This window comes from Calypte anna, chromosome 20 (genome assembly GCF_003957555.1).
Source record: "Calypte anna isolate BGI_N300 chromosome 20, bCalAnn1_v1.p, whole genome shotgun sequence".
Classification (NCBI taxonomy): Eukaryota; Metazoa; Chordata; class Aves; order Apodiformes; family Trochilidae; genus Calypte; species Calypte anna.
In genome coordinates, this window is record NC_044265.1 from 14597391 (window position 1) to 14617731 (window position 20341).

Here is a 20341-nt window from a genome sequence, read left to right on the forward strand (position 1 = left end):
AAAGTCACACTCCTGGCTCCCAGGATTGGCTTCTCTGTCTATTTGTAAAAGCATAATTATTTACATGTTCCCCTACAGCCCAGATTAATGCATGAATGAAGAAGCCCAAGTTCTGCACCTTGTGCCCCTCCAGTCAGAGGTCAGTGCAGGGGAGCACATTTCAGTTTGTTCACTGCAGTAAAGACCTGAGAAAGATGCACACCCCAGTGAGAGTTTACATCCACCAGTGCTGAGGGCAGAACCCCCAAACAAACCCACCCTGTGCCAGGGAAACCCCTGAATGGGGAAAAAAGTAAACCCACTACTATTCAATGACACCCTCTTTATTCAAAAATAGATATCTATGAGACATTTCAGAATATACTGCTGTCACAAATGGCAGCCTATATGTCTAAATTAATTCCTAAATCAATTCATATACAGATTTAAGCTTTTGTTAAAAAAAGAAAAGACACACCTTGGGAAAATCTGTTTAACCTTGAGAGAATGTCACCCAGTTCACCAGATGCCCTTTGCCCAAAAGTAAAACAAATAAAATTAAAAGCCACAAGACTTCATTTAAATTAAGCAAAATAAAACACTTAGGTATAACTTGGAAAAAAAATCAAAACCTTTCAATTAAAAAAAAAAAAAGGACATACAACTCTCACAGAAGATCTGCCCAAAACAACAGTGTGAGATGTCCACACATTTGTCTACATAATTTTTTTATGACATCTTTTTTGTCCTATAGTGGATACACATTCAATCAATGGTCAAACTAATTACTGGTTAGAGCAGCCTCAGGGTAACTCCATGAGCTGCAAGAGGACAGGAATGAGTCTTTTGGTTTGGGTTTTTGAGGTTTGGTGGATTTTTTTTTCATTTTTGGCAAAAGCAGAGAGAATGCACAGTGATTTATCTGAATAATGTTTGGACCATAAAAGGCTGCATAACAAAACCACTTAACGGAAAGAAGAGATCCACAACTGGAAAATCTCCTGTGAACTGAAGAGGAAAACACATTTCTTGGCTGGGCAGGAAGGGTGCAAGGGGTTTTAAAAAAAGGACAAAATGAAGTGTCAGTAAGAAAAGGACGTGAGCTTCTTAACAACATAATGACCCAAAAATGCTGTATTACCTGTTTTAACTGAATTGGCTACTGAACACCCTGTAAATAAATTAATGAGGCTGCAGAACAAGCTTTGCATTTCCGTAGGTTTCCTCTCACATCTCTGACAACAGCAGAGGCACAAACAGCACATCAACTAATTTCAGCCTCAGTGCTACAACACCTGTATTACCAGATCAAGTGTTTCCAGAAACTTAAAATATTTTATAGTGAGAGGTGCTAAATTTAAACAGAATTTTATCCAAACTGGAATGGTTTTCAGTGATCAGAGTCCAGCTTGTCAGCCCTAACACACAACTGAAATGCAGCCACAGCCATGTCAGCTACAGCATCAGCCAGCAACAGAATGGAATTACAAGTCTTTGAAATTTGGCCTTTCCCCCCCACCCACTTTTCCTGACTATAAAAATCAACCCACAATAATCTGACACAAAATTAAGTACATCCTTCTACTATCTACATGCATGGACATGGTACATGTGCATACAGGGTATGTGCATACATAAGGGTCTATTTCCTAAATAAATAAACATTTATACCACATTTAACTTCTGTTCATCAAACAGCTTCACTAAAGCTATGGAGAGGATTTACAGAATAGTATTTGCAATGTGCCCACCCTCAGAGCAGATCAGGCAGTGCCTGTCACTAGGATATCACCTGCTGCAATACACCATTCCAACCTCTCAGTTCATTAAACCAAAGCTTCTGTGACCATCTAATTTTGTATAATGAAGAGGGAAAATGTGGTATAAATCTAAGGTAGCTAGAACAAAATTTACTTCCACTCTCATTTAGGCAATATCCAGTTCTGCATTGCTCAGCAGAGTGTAAATTGTGAAGCTCTCTCTAATTCACAAAGAAAAGCTGCTTATTTTTATTGCCTGTGGTGAGTTTCAATTTACGTACGTGCCAAATAGGAGCCATCTTCCTGTCAGCCCCACAGCAGTGTGAGGAACTGCAGATGTAAGAAGAATATTTCTCTGTACCACTGCTCAGTAGATGCCTCCTCCTCACACTGACATGGCACAGTGCCTGCACACACACACATCCCCACAGAGCCACTCTACTGCTCTCAGAGGTGAGTTCAGAAACCCAACTAAACCAGACAAGACTTAATCAGAAATAATACAATACTTTCACAGAGAAAAAGCATTATATGGTCAACCTTTCCTTGAAAACATCCCAGGTATGTATGTACATGATTCTCACAACTTCTGTGGGGTTAACAAGTGCTAAGAGCAAACAGCAACTAAAGAGTATGGGAAAAAGTGAGAAGAGTTTGCCTAGACAGACCACCCCACTCCCTTCAGAGCTCACACCCTCGCCCTTCTTCCCTCCCTCCCTCCCTCCCCATGAGCCACTGTACCCAGAGAGGGAGAGCATGAGCAGCCAAGAGGTTGAAAGCAGGGTCTGCAAGTTCCTTCCAATTGTAGATCTTGGAAGACTGGATTTCCAGTCAATACCAGAGTCTTCTTACTTCTGCTGGTAATAATGGAAACTGGGGGACACCGTTTGTTCTAGTCTGTTGAAAAGAGGTCACCAGCAGATGGCAGAGGTGCCAGCCCTCCTGTGACATTGGGCAGCAGGGACAGATCTGGGAGGCTCTGGATGTGGGACTTGAGCTCCTTGCGGACCTGGGTTACCCGAGCAAGTTTCTGTTTGTATTCCTGAGGGAAGATACAGAGATGAGAGAATGACCATTAAACACAAGATAATTAACAGTGCTTTCAGTTAAACCAGGAGTATTTTCCAGGTGAGGATGCTGAGTGAAGGTGGTGAGGCACTGGCTCTGAGCAGCTGCTGGCATGGTGCAGATCCACACCCAAGCTCACAGCCCTTGGCATCCCTACACCACTAATCCTGCCCCCTGCTACTTCAACAGAAGCTGTGTCAAATGCCCCCAAACCTGCACCCCCTGGGGCCTGGCAGATATCTGGGAGCAGTGTCACTGCCCAGCTGCTCTGCTCTTACCCAGGCTGCCAGGGGAGGAACACTGCCAGAGCCTTCCTCCAACACACACCTCTGCTGACAAGGCTACACCAGAGATATTGCTGTCCTGCTGAATTGCTCATTTTCCTTAAGCTGGATCAGCCTTGAATACTCAGGTAACTCAACTGTCAAGTCATCAAATCAAAACCAGGTTTTGTCTGTTCAGTAAGGTCTCTCAGACCACACCACCACAGCAGCTGTGCCACAGGACTGGAATGTCAGCAACACAGACATGTGTGATCTGCACATCTCAGCCAGAGGAAGACACATCCATATTGGGTTGAAACCACACAGAATACAGGCAACAACTTTTTCAGAAACTTATTACAAAGTGAAAAAAACCAGTAAATTCCTGAAGAGGAAATTTGCAAGTAATTTTTCCAAGAATATGACCTGGGTTGAACATTAAAAGGCCAGTAAGAAATATCTATCCAACTGCAGAAATCTGCACTAAGAGACAGCAGATAACAGGGAGTAGTATTTCATAATGAGAGAGGAAGAGTTTGTACCCTGAAACCAAGAGAAAGTCCAGTACCCTTGTTAAACTGTGTTTAAAGGCCACTTAGCAGACCAACACTTACCCCAGTTCTCTATTCTCAATTAAAGACTGATGTTTATGTAATTTGCAAGGCTTGTGATTCTAACCATTGATGTACCAGTCACAGAAGACAGCTATTTAAGTAATAAAAACCCCAGTAACACATCATTTCTTTTGGGATGCACTTGTCTTCATGGCACCTCCAGAATGCAAGGAACAACGAGCTTAAGAAAAACCAGACACAGAAGAGGCTTCCATCCAGTCAGTTCTATTATTAATTTACTTTTTCATTTCTTAGTTACTTGGCAAAGAGAACAGTTTACCAGAGAACAAAAGTTTATCTTTGAAGATCAAATGAAACTAGGCATACATTTTATCAAAACATCTTTCTGAGGAGTGTACAACTTTAATCCATTCTTCCTGACCTTCTCAGTGATGGGAATTCTCTTCACCTTCTCCCAATATCAAAGCAGAGCAGTTCCTGCAGGGTTACAAGCAGTGACTTTACACTCTCTGTGTTTCATTACTTTGAATTAGAACAGGCAGAGCAGCAGCTGCAACAGCTCTGAATACCCCCACGCCTGGAATGGCTCTATGAATATATTCCATAAATTTCCTGCCAGCACCAAGTAAGAATGTCCTTTAACAGCCTATTTCAAACTGAAATCTTTTTATGAGGCTCAGTGAGTTAACACACCCTCATAACCAAACACCTCTGTTAATGCACACAGAATATCTACTGATATAATGGAGATCAGAGCTCTACCAGCTTCATAAACTGACATGCTCTGTTCTCAAGCCTAGAAAACAACCACAGAAAAAAACCCAACAAATGAAACCCTCAGGAAAAGGTGCAAGAATCACAAGGTGCAAAATCAATAGGGCAAGGCAGCTGGCAAGTCCTCAGACTCTGATAAATGGGTAGAAGGTGCAAATTCCAAACCTAAGCCAAGAAAATACCTCAAATACCACTTGATTTGCCAATTCTTCTCAGTTTGAACAAAGACTTCTGTGCATAGATGATGGTAAGAAAAAAGAAATCAAATAACTTTGAGAACCACATCCGTTCAGTTCTAAGGAATTCAATTCTTACCAGCAGGCCAATGCAGGCATTAACTAGTCCACACAAGTTTTTGTTAAAGCAGTGAGGTGTAAATCCTGTTAAATAATGATAATAATAAAAAAGTAAGAGAAAAAAAAAACACTCACAAAGAAAAGGCAGCAAAAGCCCCGAAACCATTAAGAACTCTGGCTCAGAAAAACATCACTCAACTTAGGAATGTAAATGACATTCTAGGGAAGTAATCAGGAACCAAGATTTCCTAGAAGAGATGGACACTGGCTGGAGAGATGTGTTACACAGCACAGTGATAGAGAGCTGCCTCCTGCATCCCAAACACTTCCATCTGCTCTGGGAGCAAAGCTTTATTTCTTCCCCAGAGCTGTGTCCATATTCTGCAGGGCAGGACCCTGGAAGCAGGTTTTACAGGAAGCAATTGTTCCTCATGTAGCCCATGCCATGCTCTGGGCATCTTGCAGATTTCTGCAAAAGATGATGCTGTTCCATTCTATATAACTGAAAAAACCTGAAGTGCACTTAAAAGCCACTGCTGCCTGGGTAGGAACTTGTACTCCATGTGTCTAGCTAATTGCTGTGCTGCATAGCTGCCTTTCATTAAGATTAATAGTATTTGGAGGATTTTTGCCTTTTTTTTTTTTTTAAACAAAATAATGAGATCTTTTACTGTAAGCAAGAGTTTCAGGATGATACAAGAAAAAAACCACTGGCACTGTGCCACAAAAATGCTTTTGCTAATCAAAATTCCCTTCCAGTCTGAGGCATTTATGTGCCCAGTGGCCAAGTGAACGAGGCAGTCAGCCCCTGAAACAAATGCACAATCAGAATTAACCACCACCCAGGGGCTCTGACAGAAGCCTTCCACTGAAAAGCAGCCACAAAACCATCAGGACAGAGCCCCCATCCCTGCTGTGCTCACCTTGCCCGTGACACAGCACAGACTCTGTGTGATGTCAGCTCAGCACTCACTGGACACCTCCATCCCTGCCAGGGAGATGCAGTCACACACTGCAACTCCTGACAGCACCTCCAGACACTGAGAAACACTGAGCTGAGAACCCAGCAAGAGAGCAGGGAGAGCAGGCAGACACCCTCGGGTCTGATCTGCTGAGCCTGAGCCAGCTGGGGGAGAGCAAAAGGCCAGAGAAATCAGGGGGAAAAAATAAAGCACCAGAGGCTGAACAGAAATATGGAATGGGAACGTGGAGAGGTGAGAGGCTGGGCAGCAACACATTTATGTGGTTGTGTAAAATCTCTGTTTAAAAACATGAAATATCCAACAGGCTGATGCAGGATTCCTGAGCTTTTGCTGCTAACATAACCTCTGTTAACAACTTTCAAAACATCCACATTAAAACAATAAGAATGTCACAATGGCAATGAATTTATAAGAAATGATCAATATGAAGGGTGTTGGGAGAAAATTACCCAAATTAAAGCTTTCTAAAGCAAAGAGATTCAAGTCTGCTCAGTGAGTAGGTGAGAGCCTTGCTTTACATCCCTACAGAACACTGAGACACAGCACAGCAAAATCAGGACAGCAAGGGGTTGGTTTGTTTGTTTGTTTCTTGGATAATAAAGAACAAACCCAAGGTTGTTCTGTGCTATAAATACATACACTATATACTGTAGCATGTTCCTCATGTCACCTTTAACAAACACAGGCACATACAATATTTGAAGGGCATGGGAAAGAACTGACTGCAAACCACAACAAAAATGCTAAATGCACATTTTCTCATTTTTTCCTCTCTTCTCCCCAGCAGATTACAATAACCCCCCCTCCACTTACACCAAACATTCTCCTGTCTGTAGTTGGCTTAAGGAGCCATAAAGCTTCCCCACAATTTCCCATTTTCTAGCACTACTCTCCCTGGGTTCCTCTGGTCCCAGATATTTAGTCAACTGCATTTTTCAGTTGCCTGGAACTCCAATGCTCTCCCAGGGATCTCCCCCTGACCTTCAGTTTTACACAAACTGATCCCCTGGATTTTTTCCACTTGCCTGCCAGGCAGGGAGACTCCAGAACACAATCCTTCCCCTTGAAGTTGTGCAGACTCAGGTGCTGAAGGACAAATGCCCTCCCCAGCCCAGGGACTGTGAGAGTGCAGCCAGGGACAAAGCCAACACAAAGCAGGGAACTTGAACTGCAAGTTAAATACTCGTGAGGTGTGCAGACACCTTATCTCATGCCTATAGAAACAACAGTTCTTGTTTGTATGCCTGGAAATGGCTTTTATGTCCTGATACTCTGAAAGTCCAGGCCAGGCCATGGAAGATCCCTGCAGCAGCTGCAGGGTCAAGCCCACCACTTCTGACTGAGATGAAGCACCAATTAAAAAGAAATCCAGTGTTCAGATGCTGAACTACTGAATCCACTACAGCTTTCAGTAAGTTAACCTTAGGAATATTTGCCTCTAAAAACATGTGCCTTGCTACAGGCTGTTCAGCATCACCTTCATCCCAGCTGATTCTGCTTTGCAGCAGAGTGTCAGAATTAAAGGAATTCTGCATTCCCCTGCTAAGTGCTTTTAGACTACAATCAAATTATCACAATCTCCCCCTGCTCTGGATAAAGGAATGCTAAATATTACACTACAATTTTTTCATCCTCTGCCCTAAAAGCAGAGTTCTGTCCATATGTTACAATCTTCAGGCTTTGTGCCAGCTTTCTCCCTTCAAACCAACAGTGCTTGGCTGTTTCAATCCCTGCTCACACCATCCTGTATCAAAGATGAAGTGTAATTCATTATCCACAGCCACCTTGCTCAGGATATTGTCCTTTAATTAAACAGCTTTTCTGCACCTGATGACAAGAGCTCAGTGTCACAGGGCTTTGACATTGCCAAGTATCTTGAGCATTAGTCCAGCAGACATAACCACACTGAGTTTGTCTGTTTTGAGAATTTGCTGTGCTTCATGAGGGATGGTATTAATAGGATTAGTAAACAACTGTAGCTCTTTAGACTGCAAAAGCTGCTTTTCAAAGGATGTAGATTAGCTACTTTCATTGCCATCATGCTTAAAGACTGCTTTATGAATAACTAAAATACAAAATATACCCAAAATTATCTCCAAACTAGACATTTCCACATCTTAAAACAAAGCCCTGAATCAACAGACCCCTCTCCCCAACTAGCAGCTTGAGGATAGTGAACAATCCATTTTCTACCTAGAATTGCCATTCAGCTGAGAGTCAGGAGCCTGCTGCATGAGGGAAAAAACAGCACCAGAGATTCCAGAGAAACTTGGAGAGAGTAAAGCATACAATGAGGAGATAGGTAAAATCAGATTGTTTGAAGTTATTTTCTTATTTCAGGCTTTGCATGAGCAGTAAATGTTTTTGTTTCTTAACATAATCTTAATTGCTACAAGAACTTCAGATCCTGCAATTAAAACGCCTGTTGGCACTACAAAGGAAAACGCAGGCTTACCCACATCAAAGACTCAGGCACTGATAAGCAGATGTGTCCTGCCCTATCTGCAAACATCATCTTCCCCTGTTTATTAACCACCTACAACTCCACAACAATGGGGCTGCTTTCAGCAGGCAGCACCCCTCACCTGAGCCTTGATGCCAACTACTCCTTCATGTTAAGAGCTGAGTGGCCTTTCTGCAGCTGCCAAGAGCTGAGGCCACCTCGTTCTGGCAGAATGAAAAGATGTTAACCCAAACTGAAATTTAATAAGATGCAGATATTCAGTAGCATCATTCTTTACTTTCCAGCATCTCAAAGGATGTGTTTTACACTGAAAAGTGGGCAAGCAACCTGTTGTGTTGCCATCAGCAGAATTATTCCTACTAACAAAAGAGCTCAGCCACCAAACGTTTCATTTTCAGAGCTGAGTTTCTGCCTCTGCCAGAGTTACAATTTTCAAGTAATATTCCCTACATAAAGGATATTTTCTAAACAAAAACCCAACACAATTCTCACAACATTTCAGATACTGCATTACAAATTTTCATTTAATGTTGTCCTTGTGTATTTCTTAATTTCATGGTCTCAAACTGACTCAAATGCATAGATTTTTCTGGACTTGCTGTGCAGCATTTTATTATCTATTCCTTGCCTTAAAAAAAAAACAAAAACAAACAGCAAGATGTCTGTCTTGTATGCATTTTGACATAGCACACTTACTTATGTTTCTGCTAGACAGGTGTCCTTGTTTCAGCTATGAAAAAAAACCAACTGACCCAAGACTTCCACTTGTACCTCACAAATAAATCAGGTGCTAAACAGGATTTGTTTTATAGCACCTTTCATATCCACATCTGAAAGTGCCTTTTAATGATTCAGGCATAAGACAGATGCTATCCTTGAAGAAGCCAACAGAATTATTAACTATGGAATGCAGAATCAGTGCCTGTCTGGCTGATTTGGAAAAAACATTGCTCTGGAAGAGCAGCATGTTCAGTCAGGGAGAAACACTGGTATAAACACACATGACAAAGGAAACACTCAAAGTGAATCTTCCCTCAGAACAATGCTGCCTGCTTGTCAGAGGCTGAGGCTCCTTGTGACAGCAAACAGAGGCAGCAGTCTCCTTCCAGGAGACTTTGTCCTCTGCAGCATGTCATGTCCCACCCAGCAGCAGCTGTTGACAATAACCAGCAGCAGACAGTGGTGAGGAAGCCCTTAATGTGCCCCCACGGGGCAATTTAGCAGATGGCAGTGACATACAACCACAGCCATTAATTAAACCTCCAGCCTGGTCCCAAGGTGCAGTGCTGAAAGAACTTCCTCCCCAAAAGAACCTTTCAGATAAAAGGTTGGCTGCAGCAGCCCCTGTGCTTGCCCTGGGGGTGCAGCTGGGGCTCAGGTCCAGGCAGAGGGGTCACATTTTAGGGTGTCCTCCCCTCCTTATCCAAGGGAGCTATGGCAGGAAACACAACAGGCACTATGGGGTATCAGCCCCATTTGCACTGCACCAGCAAAGCCATAGGGAAGAGGGGCTTAGAATGGAGACCAGAAGATTTTGGTTAAACTGCATCCCCTTATCAAGTAAGGGCTGGGAAGGCAGATGAGGAAGGAAAAGAATAGCAAACCCACAATTAATAAATCCCCAGCTAATTATGGCAAAGGAAGGTTGATTTTTGTATTTAAAACATAAAAACAGAGTAGATCTGATGAACTTTGTGAGGTGAGCTTGTTTTTCTTTAAGGAGTTCTGGGCCATCCATGTCCCTGTGTGCTACCACAGTCCAGAGTGACCATCAGCACAGATCTGCCTCCTTCCAGGCTTCTGACACCACTCACCCCCTCACCCCTCCTCCTCCAGACACAACCCTGCAGTCACCTCCCTTGAGCAACCCACACAGACCAGGAGTCAGAGCGGGGGGATCTGGTGAGACAACCACCTTGCTGGCACCGGTGCCACCAGTACTCACTTCCAGCTTCTTCTCCTTCTCTGTCAGCACATCCTTCTGGTTCTGGGTGTACTCGATCAGCATCCGTGCCAGCTGCCGCCGGTCCTCCAGCTCTGCCGCCAGGCGCCCGTTGTACTCAGCCAGCAGCAGGCAGGCCTCGTCCACCGTCTTGGAGAGACGCTCGGCTGCCTCCTTGTCTGTGTGCAAGAGGGTGGGGAGTGAGAGGACAGAGCTGAAGGCTGTCTGTCTGACAGCAGGGCCACAATTCACCAGGAGCAATCCACTCATGAACAGGCTTCTGGCTTGACAGTGAAATGAGAGTTCTTATCAGAGGGGATAGGAAGGGAAGAGGCAGGACAAGCAGCTCACAGGGGGTGGGTTTTTTTCAGACACTGACATGACTGCTTTGTATCCTCACAGAGATGTCAGTGACTGGAGGAGTGGATGGGTATGAATCTATGAAGACAGCCCCCACGACAGGTTAATTAAACTGAAAGTTTTGGCTCTATTTTCGTTACCCAGTTAACCACACAGGAGGTTTTCATGTTTAAACACAGCCTGCACTACTTAATTCTTTTCTCCTGAATAACTCCCGAGGTAGCAATACAAGCAAACACATGAACTGCACAAAATCTTCCCAGTTTGACTCTGTAAGAGTATATTATAAAGGACTGAACAAGTGACAGTTCATAACAAGCTCCAAATTAAAACTACTTCCAGGAACAAGAGCTACAGAACAAGGACACAAAAGCAGGAATTCACTTCCCCATACACTGTGATTATGTAAAGAAAAAACCTTCCGTTTCCAAGTTATTCTTCAGACCCATGTTCATTCATCTTCCAATTTCATACCTGTAATCTTCTCCAGTAATGAGACATCCTGAACTTCCTGAGGCAGAGAGGCAATTTTCTGCCGCACTGTTGCATCTCCTGATGCTGCATTTTCCAGGTCTTGCAGGGCTTTGATCAAATCTTCAGTCTACAAGACAAGGTAGCTAACATCAGAACCAGGTAACATCTCTGCCACGGCCCATGGGTGCCACCACTGCACCTGAGGTCACCTAACTTGGTAAACAACTGTTCTTGGAATGTTTTCTTTAGGTAATTTTCAAACTGAATCCCAGCACAGGGAGTATTTCCCAAGTTCACAATATCCCAGTGCTCAGGAACTCTTGCAGAAGCACAGGAGGATCATCTTTATCAAGACTCTGCAGTGGAACACCTCTCATTCCACTTCAGAGAAGTGATCTTTTAATACAAAGCTGAAAAGTTGATGAGCACACCAGCCTGGGAAGCAGCCCCCAGCCCCCTGTGCTGCATCAAACTGGGACTCTGCCTCCAGCTGAGCATCCCTGACACTCTCAGATCAGCAGAACCACACAGGCACTTTTTGTTCTGTTTTAAAGGTGCATTCTGACACAGGAGAAAACAAAACGTGGCCAGATTTCCATTGAAGATAGCCTTACCAGGACCTCCTCTGGCACAACATAATTCCTCCCTGCTCCAAAAAAAATACAAAAAGGAGAGAGACTCTCTGAAAAGTGAGTGTTTGCCTCTTTGCTTTAAAAAATACTGGCATTTTCATGGGAGAGTTTTGAAACTGGTCCTGTAAACATTACCACAAAGCTACATTAGTTGTTTGGAAACTAATAAAAACACTGAAAAACGTTAAATAAATATTTTTTTAAACTAAAAAACAAAGAAGCCCATTACCTAATATTTACAACTTCTTTGCAAACTCCTAAGGATTTCCAACAGTAACAATGATTCTCATCAAACCATGAGCTGGAAGGAATCTGGAGGCAGAAACAACAACTTGCTTATTTCCTTAACAACTGTTATTTATTTTCGTTTTTCAATGCTTACAGCCTAACAGATGGATTGTATATTTTTTTATCCTTCTCAAATGGACAATGGTTTAACATATGTTCATTTTGTAGCTGTAAGTGGTCAGCATGATCCTCTATTTCATTCCTACTTCCTCACCATTAACATGCCAGCCTCAAAATCAAGCCTTCAGAACTGGTTTTCCTAACCAACCCCATACACACCTACCACAGGCTGAGCTTTGTAATCAAGAGCTCATGGGAGGAGATGTCCTACCAAAAATAATGGGTTCCAGAGATTACACACTGATCTTGGAAGTAATTTTCCTTATGGTCTGTTCTCCAGCAGTCCTTTGAGACCCTTCACTGGTTGTGCTACTCACACCTTGGTTAAGACTTCCAGACATCACTCAGAGGCTGCACTGTGTTTCAGGATGAAAAAAGGGATCTGCTCCATCCCACATGGACTTCTCCACCCCCAAGGGAATGTCTCCATTAAGAGCATTTTACTTGTTGGCAGCTCCACCTTGTGGCTAGTACAATTCCCAGTGGGTAGTGCACACCGAGGTGGCTCCAGGACCCCCACTCACGACCCTGTCCCACCTACCAGCAGTGGCCCAGCACTGGGGTCTTGGGGTGAGTAGCTCCCTGGGTAATCATCATCTTCCTCCTCTTGTATTTGCTGAAAAGTTCTCTTTAAAGACTTCTTCTCCTCTGCAACTGGAGAGACACACAAGTGACTCATGTGGATGCTGGATCTGCCCACATTAACTTTCCCTGCTTCAGAAAACCTCTACCAGATGCTCTGATGATTAAGCCTCCTCTAAAGAGAAGGTTGACCACAGCTGGCCTCTGGTGTTGGCATCATATTCCCAACAATCAGCAATAAAAGCTTGGGTTTGCTCACAAAGCAAGTCAGGACACATCCTCACACCAGAGGTTCCTGGGAACTTCTGATGCCAGGGCACACGAGGACAGAAGAACCTCAAGCTCTCCCTCTGTACCAGGATGTTTGTACTATACACACTGTAGTCCCACAATCAATTAAATAACTGCTAGTTATCCAACCTGCCAGTTTTCCATCAAAATAAAGACTTCAGGACAGCTCTGTGAAACTGAAACTCAGCAACAGTGTTGGGCAGAGCATGAACCCATCTGCAGCACGTCAGAAAGAAGGAATTCATCAAGCAGGACAGTGCTGTCCCAATGACCCTTAGTGTGGCATCCCTTAACTTGGAAGGGAAGAGACTATTTAATGAGTCAGGAGCCTTAATGCAGCCCTAGGTCCAGGTAGAGCCTTCAGAAGAAGAGATTATTCTTCAGACTTGCCACCAGAATGAATAGCAGCCAGGGCAATTCACAAGAAAGCTTTGGACACGGTCTTGAGAAAATCTCTTCAATGGAATCAAGTCTTGCCAAGATAATAATGGAGCTCAAGGGAAGAGCCTGTAAATACTTTAATTCACAGGAAAATCCAAGATCACTCTTGACTTCAAATTAAATTGGGCTGCCCAGCTCTAAGGAGGAAGCAAACAGAGAGCTCTGTCCTGAAATGCAGAATTTTGAGGTGGGACATGTCTGACAAAACCTCATTTTAATGGAAAGTCATTGGTGCTGCACATCCTGCTGATGTGGGGAAAAGCTGAACAGTCTGTGGGGCAGACACAAACAAATCTCTGTTAGAAAGCAGATTTACTTCACGGAAGGCAAAGAAGCTCAGTTACCCAAAACCAAATGCACTTTTGATGTATGCCAGAGCAAAGCTGTCCAGGAAGGAAAAGGCAGAGTCCCAGCTTTGTGTGTATGTAGCTGATGTGACAGAGTGGCTTCAGGACCTGACCCCAAGCAAGTAAGGTACCAGAGCAACAAGACAAACAGCTGCTGTCCCCAGGGTCTGCACAGGACAGGAGCTGAGCTGAACAGGAGATGTGCAGAGGGCAAAATGGCCAAAGAGCATCTGCAGAGCCTGGGACAACGTGTCACTGGTATTGAGCACTTGAGCTTGCTTATCATAAAGTAATTAACCTACACAGGACAAACACGAGACAATCAATGAAGAACGTGTGACCTCAGAGCACACATCCAGTGACAACCAGAATGAGAGCTGGGATTCAAACTGCCAGGGAGCAATTCTATCAGAGCATGGACAGCTCCTGCCAAGGAAACCAAGAGTCCATTCCTGACAGGGACGTACAGAGAAACCCCTGGGAGAGATGCACTCAGCTCTCCTGCTTCATTGGGATCTTCCTCCCAGCTCAGAGACTGAGCTGCTCCCTCAGAACACTCAAGGAGCAAAGCACTCAGTTTCTCCACCCTGACAGACAGCTCTGCACTAACAGCTTTGCAGTGAAGCTCTGGGTTGCTATCTTGCTGCTGCAGCATGCAGACAGACTTGGAAAGGTATTTCTCTGCCAACTTTTCATCCTTAAACCATCTGGTGGCTTGAAGAAGCTTATGGCATCAAAAACGTTAGTGACTAAGTCTGGGGTTTTCCTGTAAGCTGGGAACATGGGAGACCTTCCCATCTAAGCTGTTCACCTTCCTGTTCTCATCTCCTGGTGACTGATTTTGGAGGTAAAGCAGTTTCTTTGATTTGACTCCAGGCACATTACACACAGAACAGAGAAACCAATTGTGGAATCTGTGTACACACGTTCAGAAGCATAACCAGGAGTCTAAGACTCTGCTCTGTTACAAAGTCAGCTTACGTGGGGTTTGGGTTGGTTGTTTCTATCTCAAGGCAATATAAAACTATCCCTTTCTCTCACAAGGATTGGTTACATTCAGCTCCTCACTCAAGCAGCAGCCACATCACACACTCAGGAACTCCCCACAAAAATAATGCATTTCACTGGAGGAAACTGCAAAAAGGGTTCAAATTTAAAAACCAAAGCAAACAGCCTGCCACTCACATGAGGATTTATCAGTCCCAGCAGCTACATGACAGTTAAGCACAAACCTGTATGACAAGCTGCATGAGCAGAAACTCCTGCTGGCAGGAAATATGGAAGGAAACCCCACTGAAGAGCTGCTCTGGAGTAATGGTTAAACCTGTGAGACAGAGCTTCTGACCCTCAAGCTCAGTAGGGAGCTGTTGGCAGATGAGCTGAATTCAAGCATTGGTTTTCTTATCTTGGCAAGGCTGTCACCCTCAAGCAGCATGACACAAAATGCACCTCTCACAACTGGAACTAACACTTAACTTGGATAGGGTTTGGGTGCCAAGCACCAGGGTTCAGCAAGTTGGGCAAGATCCCAGTAAACTACATGAAAAACCCTTTGGTAAAGTGATTTAGGCCAAAGCACTGAATACAACAAACAGACAGGAAGGAAGCATCAGACCATCACAGACCTCCAGAAGAACAACATAAGAACAACCCAATGCTCCCATGGACCCTCCACCTGCTCCAACCCCTGTTCCCTGATGGGCAGATTACTCACAATTAAGTTCTCATTACAACACACATTTGTTGCTAGCCTCTCCTAGGTCAAGCATAACTGGAGTTGATCTGCTCCAAAACTCCACCCAGTCCTCATTTCAGCCAGGAGTGGAGGGCCCTGCCTGCTCTGCTCTGCTCTCTTCTCCTCTCCGCTGGTTTTCTCCATACTCCAGCACAGATCTGACCTCCTGCACCAGCATTCCTGACACAAACACAGCCAGAGGTGGCAGCTCAGTCCTGTCACAGTCTAACACTCAAGGATTTCTGCCAACTGCTTATTGCAAAGATAAAAGGAAACACCAGCTGCATATATTACCTAAAGGATTTTAAATCAAGCCCCTGCAGACCTGGTTCTCCCAGGCTTTCAGATAAATGGGTGATTCTTCTCTACTGCTTGTAAAAAGAAACATTCCAGTCAAAATGAGATTAATGAGAAAACCAATGCAAGCTTAATGAATACATTCAGACTCAGAGCAATAAGATACCAACACTCAAAAGCTCATTTCCATGTATTTACATATTTCCTTAAGGAACTGAAAGCAGGGAGCTGTACCACTGAGGTAGCCACAACCAGGGAACAGAACACTTGGACAGGGACAGAGCTCCTTCCCCTGCACCTCTCTGGAGGGAACCATTCCTTCCTGGTGCAATCACCTGCTCTGTGGCAGGAGCACACTCTGAACTGCTGCATTTCACCCAAGGCCTTGCTAGGAATGAAACAAGAGCTGAGCAGTGGGTTTTACACTTCTGTGACAAATGTTTTATCTGTAAAACATGATGCATTATTGTCCATCCTGCTTATGTTCACCTGCTTGAAAATGGAGCAGAGCAACCACAACAAAGCCTTCCTCCAGTCACCGACCAGAAACTGGACCAATTTACAACAAATGAACACCAATTTATCTTGCAGATCAACAGAACTCCCCTGTCAAGCTGCCTCTTACCATGATGAAGATCACTTGAAAACAAGCCAGTCAAAACAAAGTCTGAGGAGAACTCTGACAAGTTTTATAAATTTCTTTTTCTCTTAAAAATCTCCATTCCTTTTTTTCCAACAAAATGACAAAGCAGGCAGCCACACTCACCCTCACAGAGGGGCCTGAGCTGTTCTCTCAAGTAAGAGATGCCACATTAAAACCTCCCATCACCCAGACAAAAACCAAGTTACCCCCAAATGAAGATGAGCACACAGTTGTAAAACACTTGTACTCCTGCACCCTGCTTCCCACAGCCAAAGGTCTGCTCCACTCAGAGGGGTTGGTTTTGTATAAACCAAATATAAATCAAATTAATTTGGGAAGGCTCAGTGTCAGGATTGGTTGATACCAATCAGGAGGAGGACACTGAGCTGAAGCCAGTGCCAATGCCCCGGGACACCCCAGATGTGATTCTTGGACACACAGAACCATTTTGTTTAGAGTAAAAACTGAACACTTGTGACACATTTCTCTGGCAGTTCCAGAGCCCTGGTAAATGAGTCCAACAGGAACCCAGGCATGTAAATCCTCTGCTTTCCTGACAAACAGATCTTTTCTGCATTGCACCCAGACAACAACAGAGCCCCAGGGCCAGCTTTTTCACAGAGAGACCTCCCCTCTCCCACCTCCCTCAGGTCAGGGGGTGCCCCAGCATTTGGGGAACACAGGGAAATCCCTTCCTGATGTCACCTGGAGCCAGGGGCAGTGGAAGGGCCCTGCTGTGAGCTGCTGAGGCCTCACCCAGGACTTCTGCCTGAAGGAGCAGTTCACACAAACCACAACATCCCCAAATGAAGTCAGGTGCTGCAAGAAAAGAGCAGGCAAGCTTCTGGGCATGCATTCCACCCTTCAGTCATTAGAGTTGTTGCTGAGTCATAATAAACTACATCAGCTCTGCAAACAAACACAAAAATGACAAGGAAAGCACTAACAACACTGAACAAAGCACCAGAACAACCCAGCTGGGCACTCAGAGCTGCAGGTGGGACAGTATTTTGACTCTCCAGGTGGATGCAGCACTTCCCTGCCCCCTGCCTGCCTGTCTGCACATCAGGAAGCAGCCCTGAGGCACCCTGTCTGCCTCAGCAGAAGCAGACATTACCTCAAGTCCAGCCTCCTGCCAGCCAGGAGTCACAAGGCAACACACCTGCAAACTGGAACTGCAAGCTTCAGGAACATCAGAGCTCTGGTGACAATCCTGAGCAATCTCCATGACCAACCCAACTCCTGAACCCAGAGCTCAACTCCTGACAGCACTTCCAGTGAAACAAAGCACAAAACAAACCCAGTATGCATTTACCTTTTGTCTGGGGGCTGTTGGAGTCCTCCATGGAGAGTTTCAGTTGCTGGATGAACTCACTGCCATACACACTCCTCTCCTGCCAGATGTTGAGCAATCGTTCCAAGGGCTTTTTGCAGCCCTCATCTGCTTCTCTGTTCAAAGATTAGTAAATCATTATAATTCAGCTGAAAAACATTCTCTGGGTTGTGAGAGAGCATCTTCCAAAGGAGCAGCTGCATCCACTGCAAGATTTGCACATTTGGAGAGAACCTTCCTCATCCTGCCCAAGACAAACTCTGCAATTGGGGCCAATTTTCCCCTTTTACTGGAACCAAGAATTGCCTGAACGTGCCCCACGTTCCCACCCCGAGGTAAAAGCTGGAAATGGTTTGAAGGAAGAAATATCCCCTCGTTCAGAGGAGTTACAAAATACCCCCTGTTGGTATGTTACAGTATTAGCTTTGAACAGTTGTTTCAGTCAATAACATCCCAATTAAAAAGCAGGCTGATTGGGTCATTAGGCATTTAAGTGCAGTCATACAGAGTGCTGACAGCCAGAGAGCCACCCAGAACAGCACCTCCCCTGAACACCCAGAGCACTGCAGCTGCTGAGCTGAGGTAACAGGAAATATTGTGCCATTTAAAGGAAAACTGAACTGACTGACACTCCACTTTCACAGGATGGCAGCTGCATCACTTCCTCCTTTGCACGTGCAAGATACTTTCTCCTCCTCACCAGGAGCCCAACAATCAGATAACTGCTTAAAAAGCAGTGCAAAAAGGAACCCTGCTCAAACCAAAGACTGATGAGAATCTCGTGCCCAAAGTGCCAGCTCTGAAAGTTTCCTGAGCCTGGGGAAGGGGCTCTGATGAACACAGACAACTGCTCAGTGCCACTCCCCAGGAGCAGACCTGAAGGATCCCCTGGTACCACTGCAGGAACTGCACTGGAGCTGCAAGCAGAGCATGCTGCATGCAGAAGGCTGTGAGGGGATGGCTCACACAGACAGGAACAGGAGCTGCAAACAGTTCCCAGCCACAGAGTGGTTCCATCCAACCTCTGCCAGGGAGAGGGCAGCAGCATCTCTCTCAGACTTCAGCAAGATCGACCAAAATATCCCAAATCCAACTGAATTCAACTCTGTAACAAGAATGCCAATCTCTAGAAGGAAAAGCTGCAGCCACACAGAACACAGCAACATACCTGGCAACGTGGGAAAAAGCATCCACAAGCACAGACTCAAACTCCCTGGTGAACTCAGGGCCTTTCCTCTTGCTGTTCTGGATGACATCGTTTGCTAAATACAGGAAAGTGAGTTTCCTGCTGGATTTTGCTGGGTAAGGAGAAAGACAAACAGAGAGCTGGATTTATTTGGTGCTTCTTTCACCTGGAATCCTCAGCATGGTTCCCAAAACTCCTTATGGCTTCTTAGCCTAAAACCAACTCCCATGTCACCAAGGCAAGCCAGGCTCCCTCCAGTCCAGGAGCTCTTACTCTCCTGACTCTGCTCAGATTATTTCTAACTGATTTATAAAGCAACCATCAGCTGAACAGTTCTGGAATCCAGTGCCACCCCTGCTCTGGGGAAAGAGGAGCACAAAATAAAGTTTAAACACGTGGTTAGAAGAAGCTGCTACAAGCTGTAACAACAGGGAAAAAGCTTTGTACTGAACCACCTCACTCAGCAGAGCAAAACTGCAGCAGAAAGCTTCTGTGGAGACTCAAATGTCTCTCCAGACAACGCTGAGGTTGGATTCCTGCCACATCCCCTCTCCTCACCTTGGCACCCTCAGTTCCTGTCTCCCTGCAGCCGTGGCAGATGCAGCTCCCAGGCTCTCTGGAGGGGGTTGGGAGGGACCCTCCCAGCATCCCCCCCACCCCCCAGCACTGCCAGGGAGGGGCAGCCAGGGGCTGACAACAAAGAACTTGTCACCAAGATCCGAACCCGCCCTTTTCCCACTGGGAAGCCGTTTCCTTTCATCCCATCACTGCACTCCCAGTCCTTCCCAGTTTTCCCGTAGCCCTCCAGACCCCCCTCGCCAGCAGCTCCATTTACCGAGTCCATCCGCAAGGGCACAAAGCGCACAAACGATTCCCGGGCGCCCCCCGGACACCCTGGACCCCCCACAAACGCCTTTCCTTGGCTCATCTCCGGCACCTCAGCGATCCCACACCGCCCAAACCATTCCACAACTCCCACTCAAGCTCTGGAAGCTCCGCAGCCCACGGGACCCTCCCGGACACCCCCGGGGACGCTCCCGCCGAGCACCCGCAGCGCTCCGGTGCCTGACCCCGCTCCGACCCCCCCGGGGCCGCCCCTCCCGGGTCACGAAGCCTGCGGGACGAGGGCCCGGATCCCGCTCCCCTCTGGAGCGGAAACGCGGCGGCCCAGGGACGGTCCCGCCGGGCCCGCACACCTTTGCGGAGCTCCCGGTGCCAGACGGAGACGATGGGCCCTGCGTGCTTGCGGTGGTGGATGAGCCAGAGCGAGAGCGTCTGCACGCTCTGCTGGGAGTTGCTCAGCTCCGACAGCTTCTTCTCCAGCGCTGACTCCGAGAAGGAGGACATGGCCTCGGCACTCCCTGTCCCGTCCCGCCCGGGGCCGCTCCTCCCCGGGGGAGGCCGCGCCGCCGCCTCTCCGACCGCCGCCGCCACAAGATGGCCGCGCGACCTCTGACCCCGCGCCAGGGGTCAAGGGGCGGCCCCGTACGGGTCGCGGGAGGGAGACG

At 45.9% G+C, this 20341-nt stretch overlaps 1 protein-coding gene across 1 annotated transcript; it reads right to left on the reverse strand.

The window, feature by feature from the left end:
* Positions 1-307: 307 nt before the first annotated feature.
* On the reverse strand, positions 308-20291 carry RPRD1B (regulation of nuclear pre-mRNA domain containing 1B). The gene is made up of 7 exons (XM_008497758.2): positions 20030-20291; positions 18816-18945; positions 17630-17763; positions 12520-12632; positions 10939-11065; positions 10108-10283; positions 308-2781 (listed from the first exon to the last, which is right to left on the reverse strand). The coding sequence occupies exons 1-7, from the start codon at positions 20178-20180 to the stop codon at positions 2632-2634; spliced, it is 981 nt and encodes a 326-aa protein (XP_008495980.2). The 5' UTR covers positions 20181-20291; the 3' UTR covers positions 308-2631.
* Between the last annotated feature and the right edge of the window lie 50 nt (positions 20292-20341).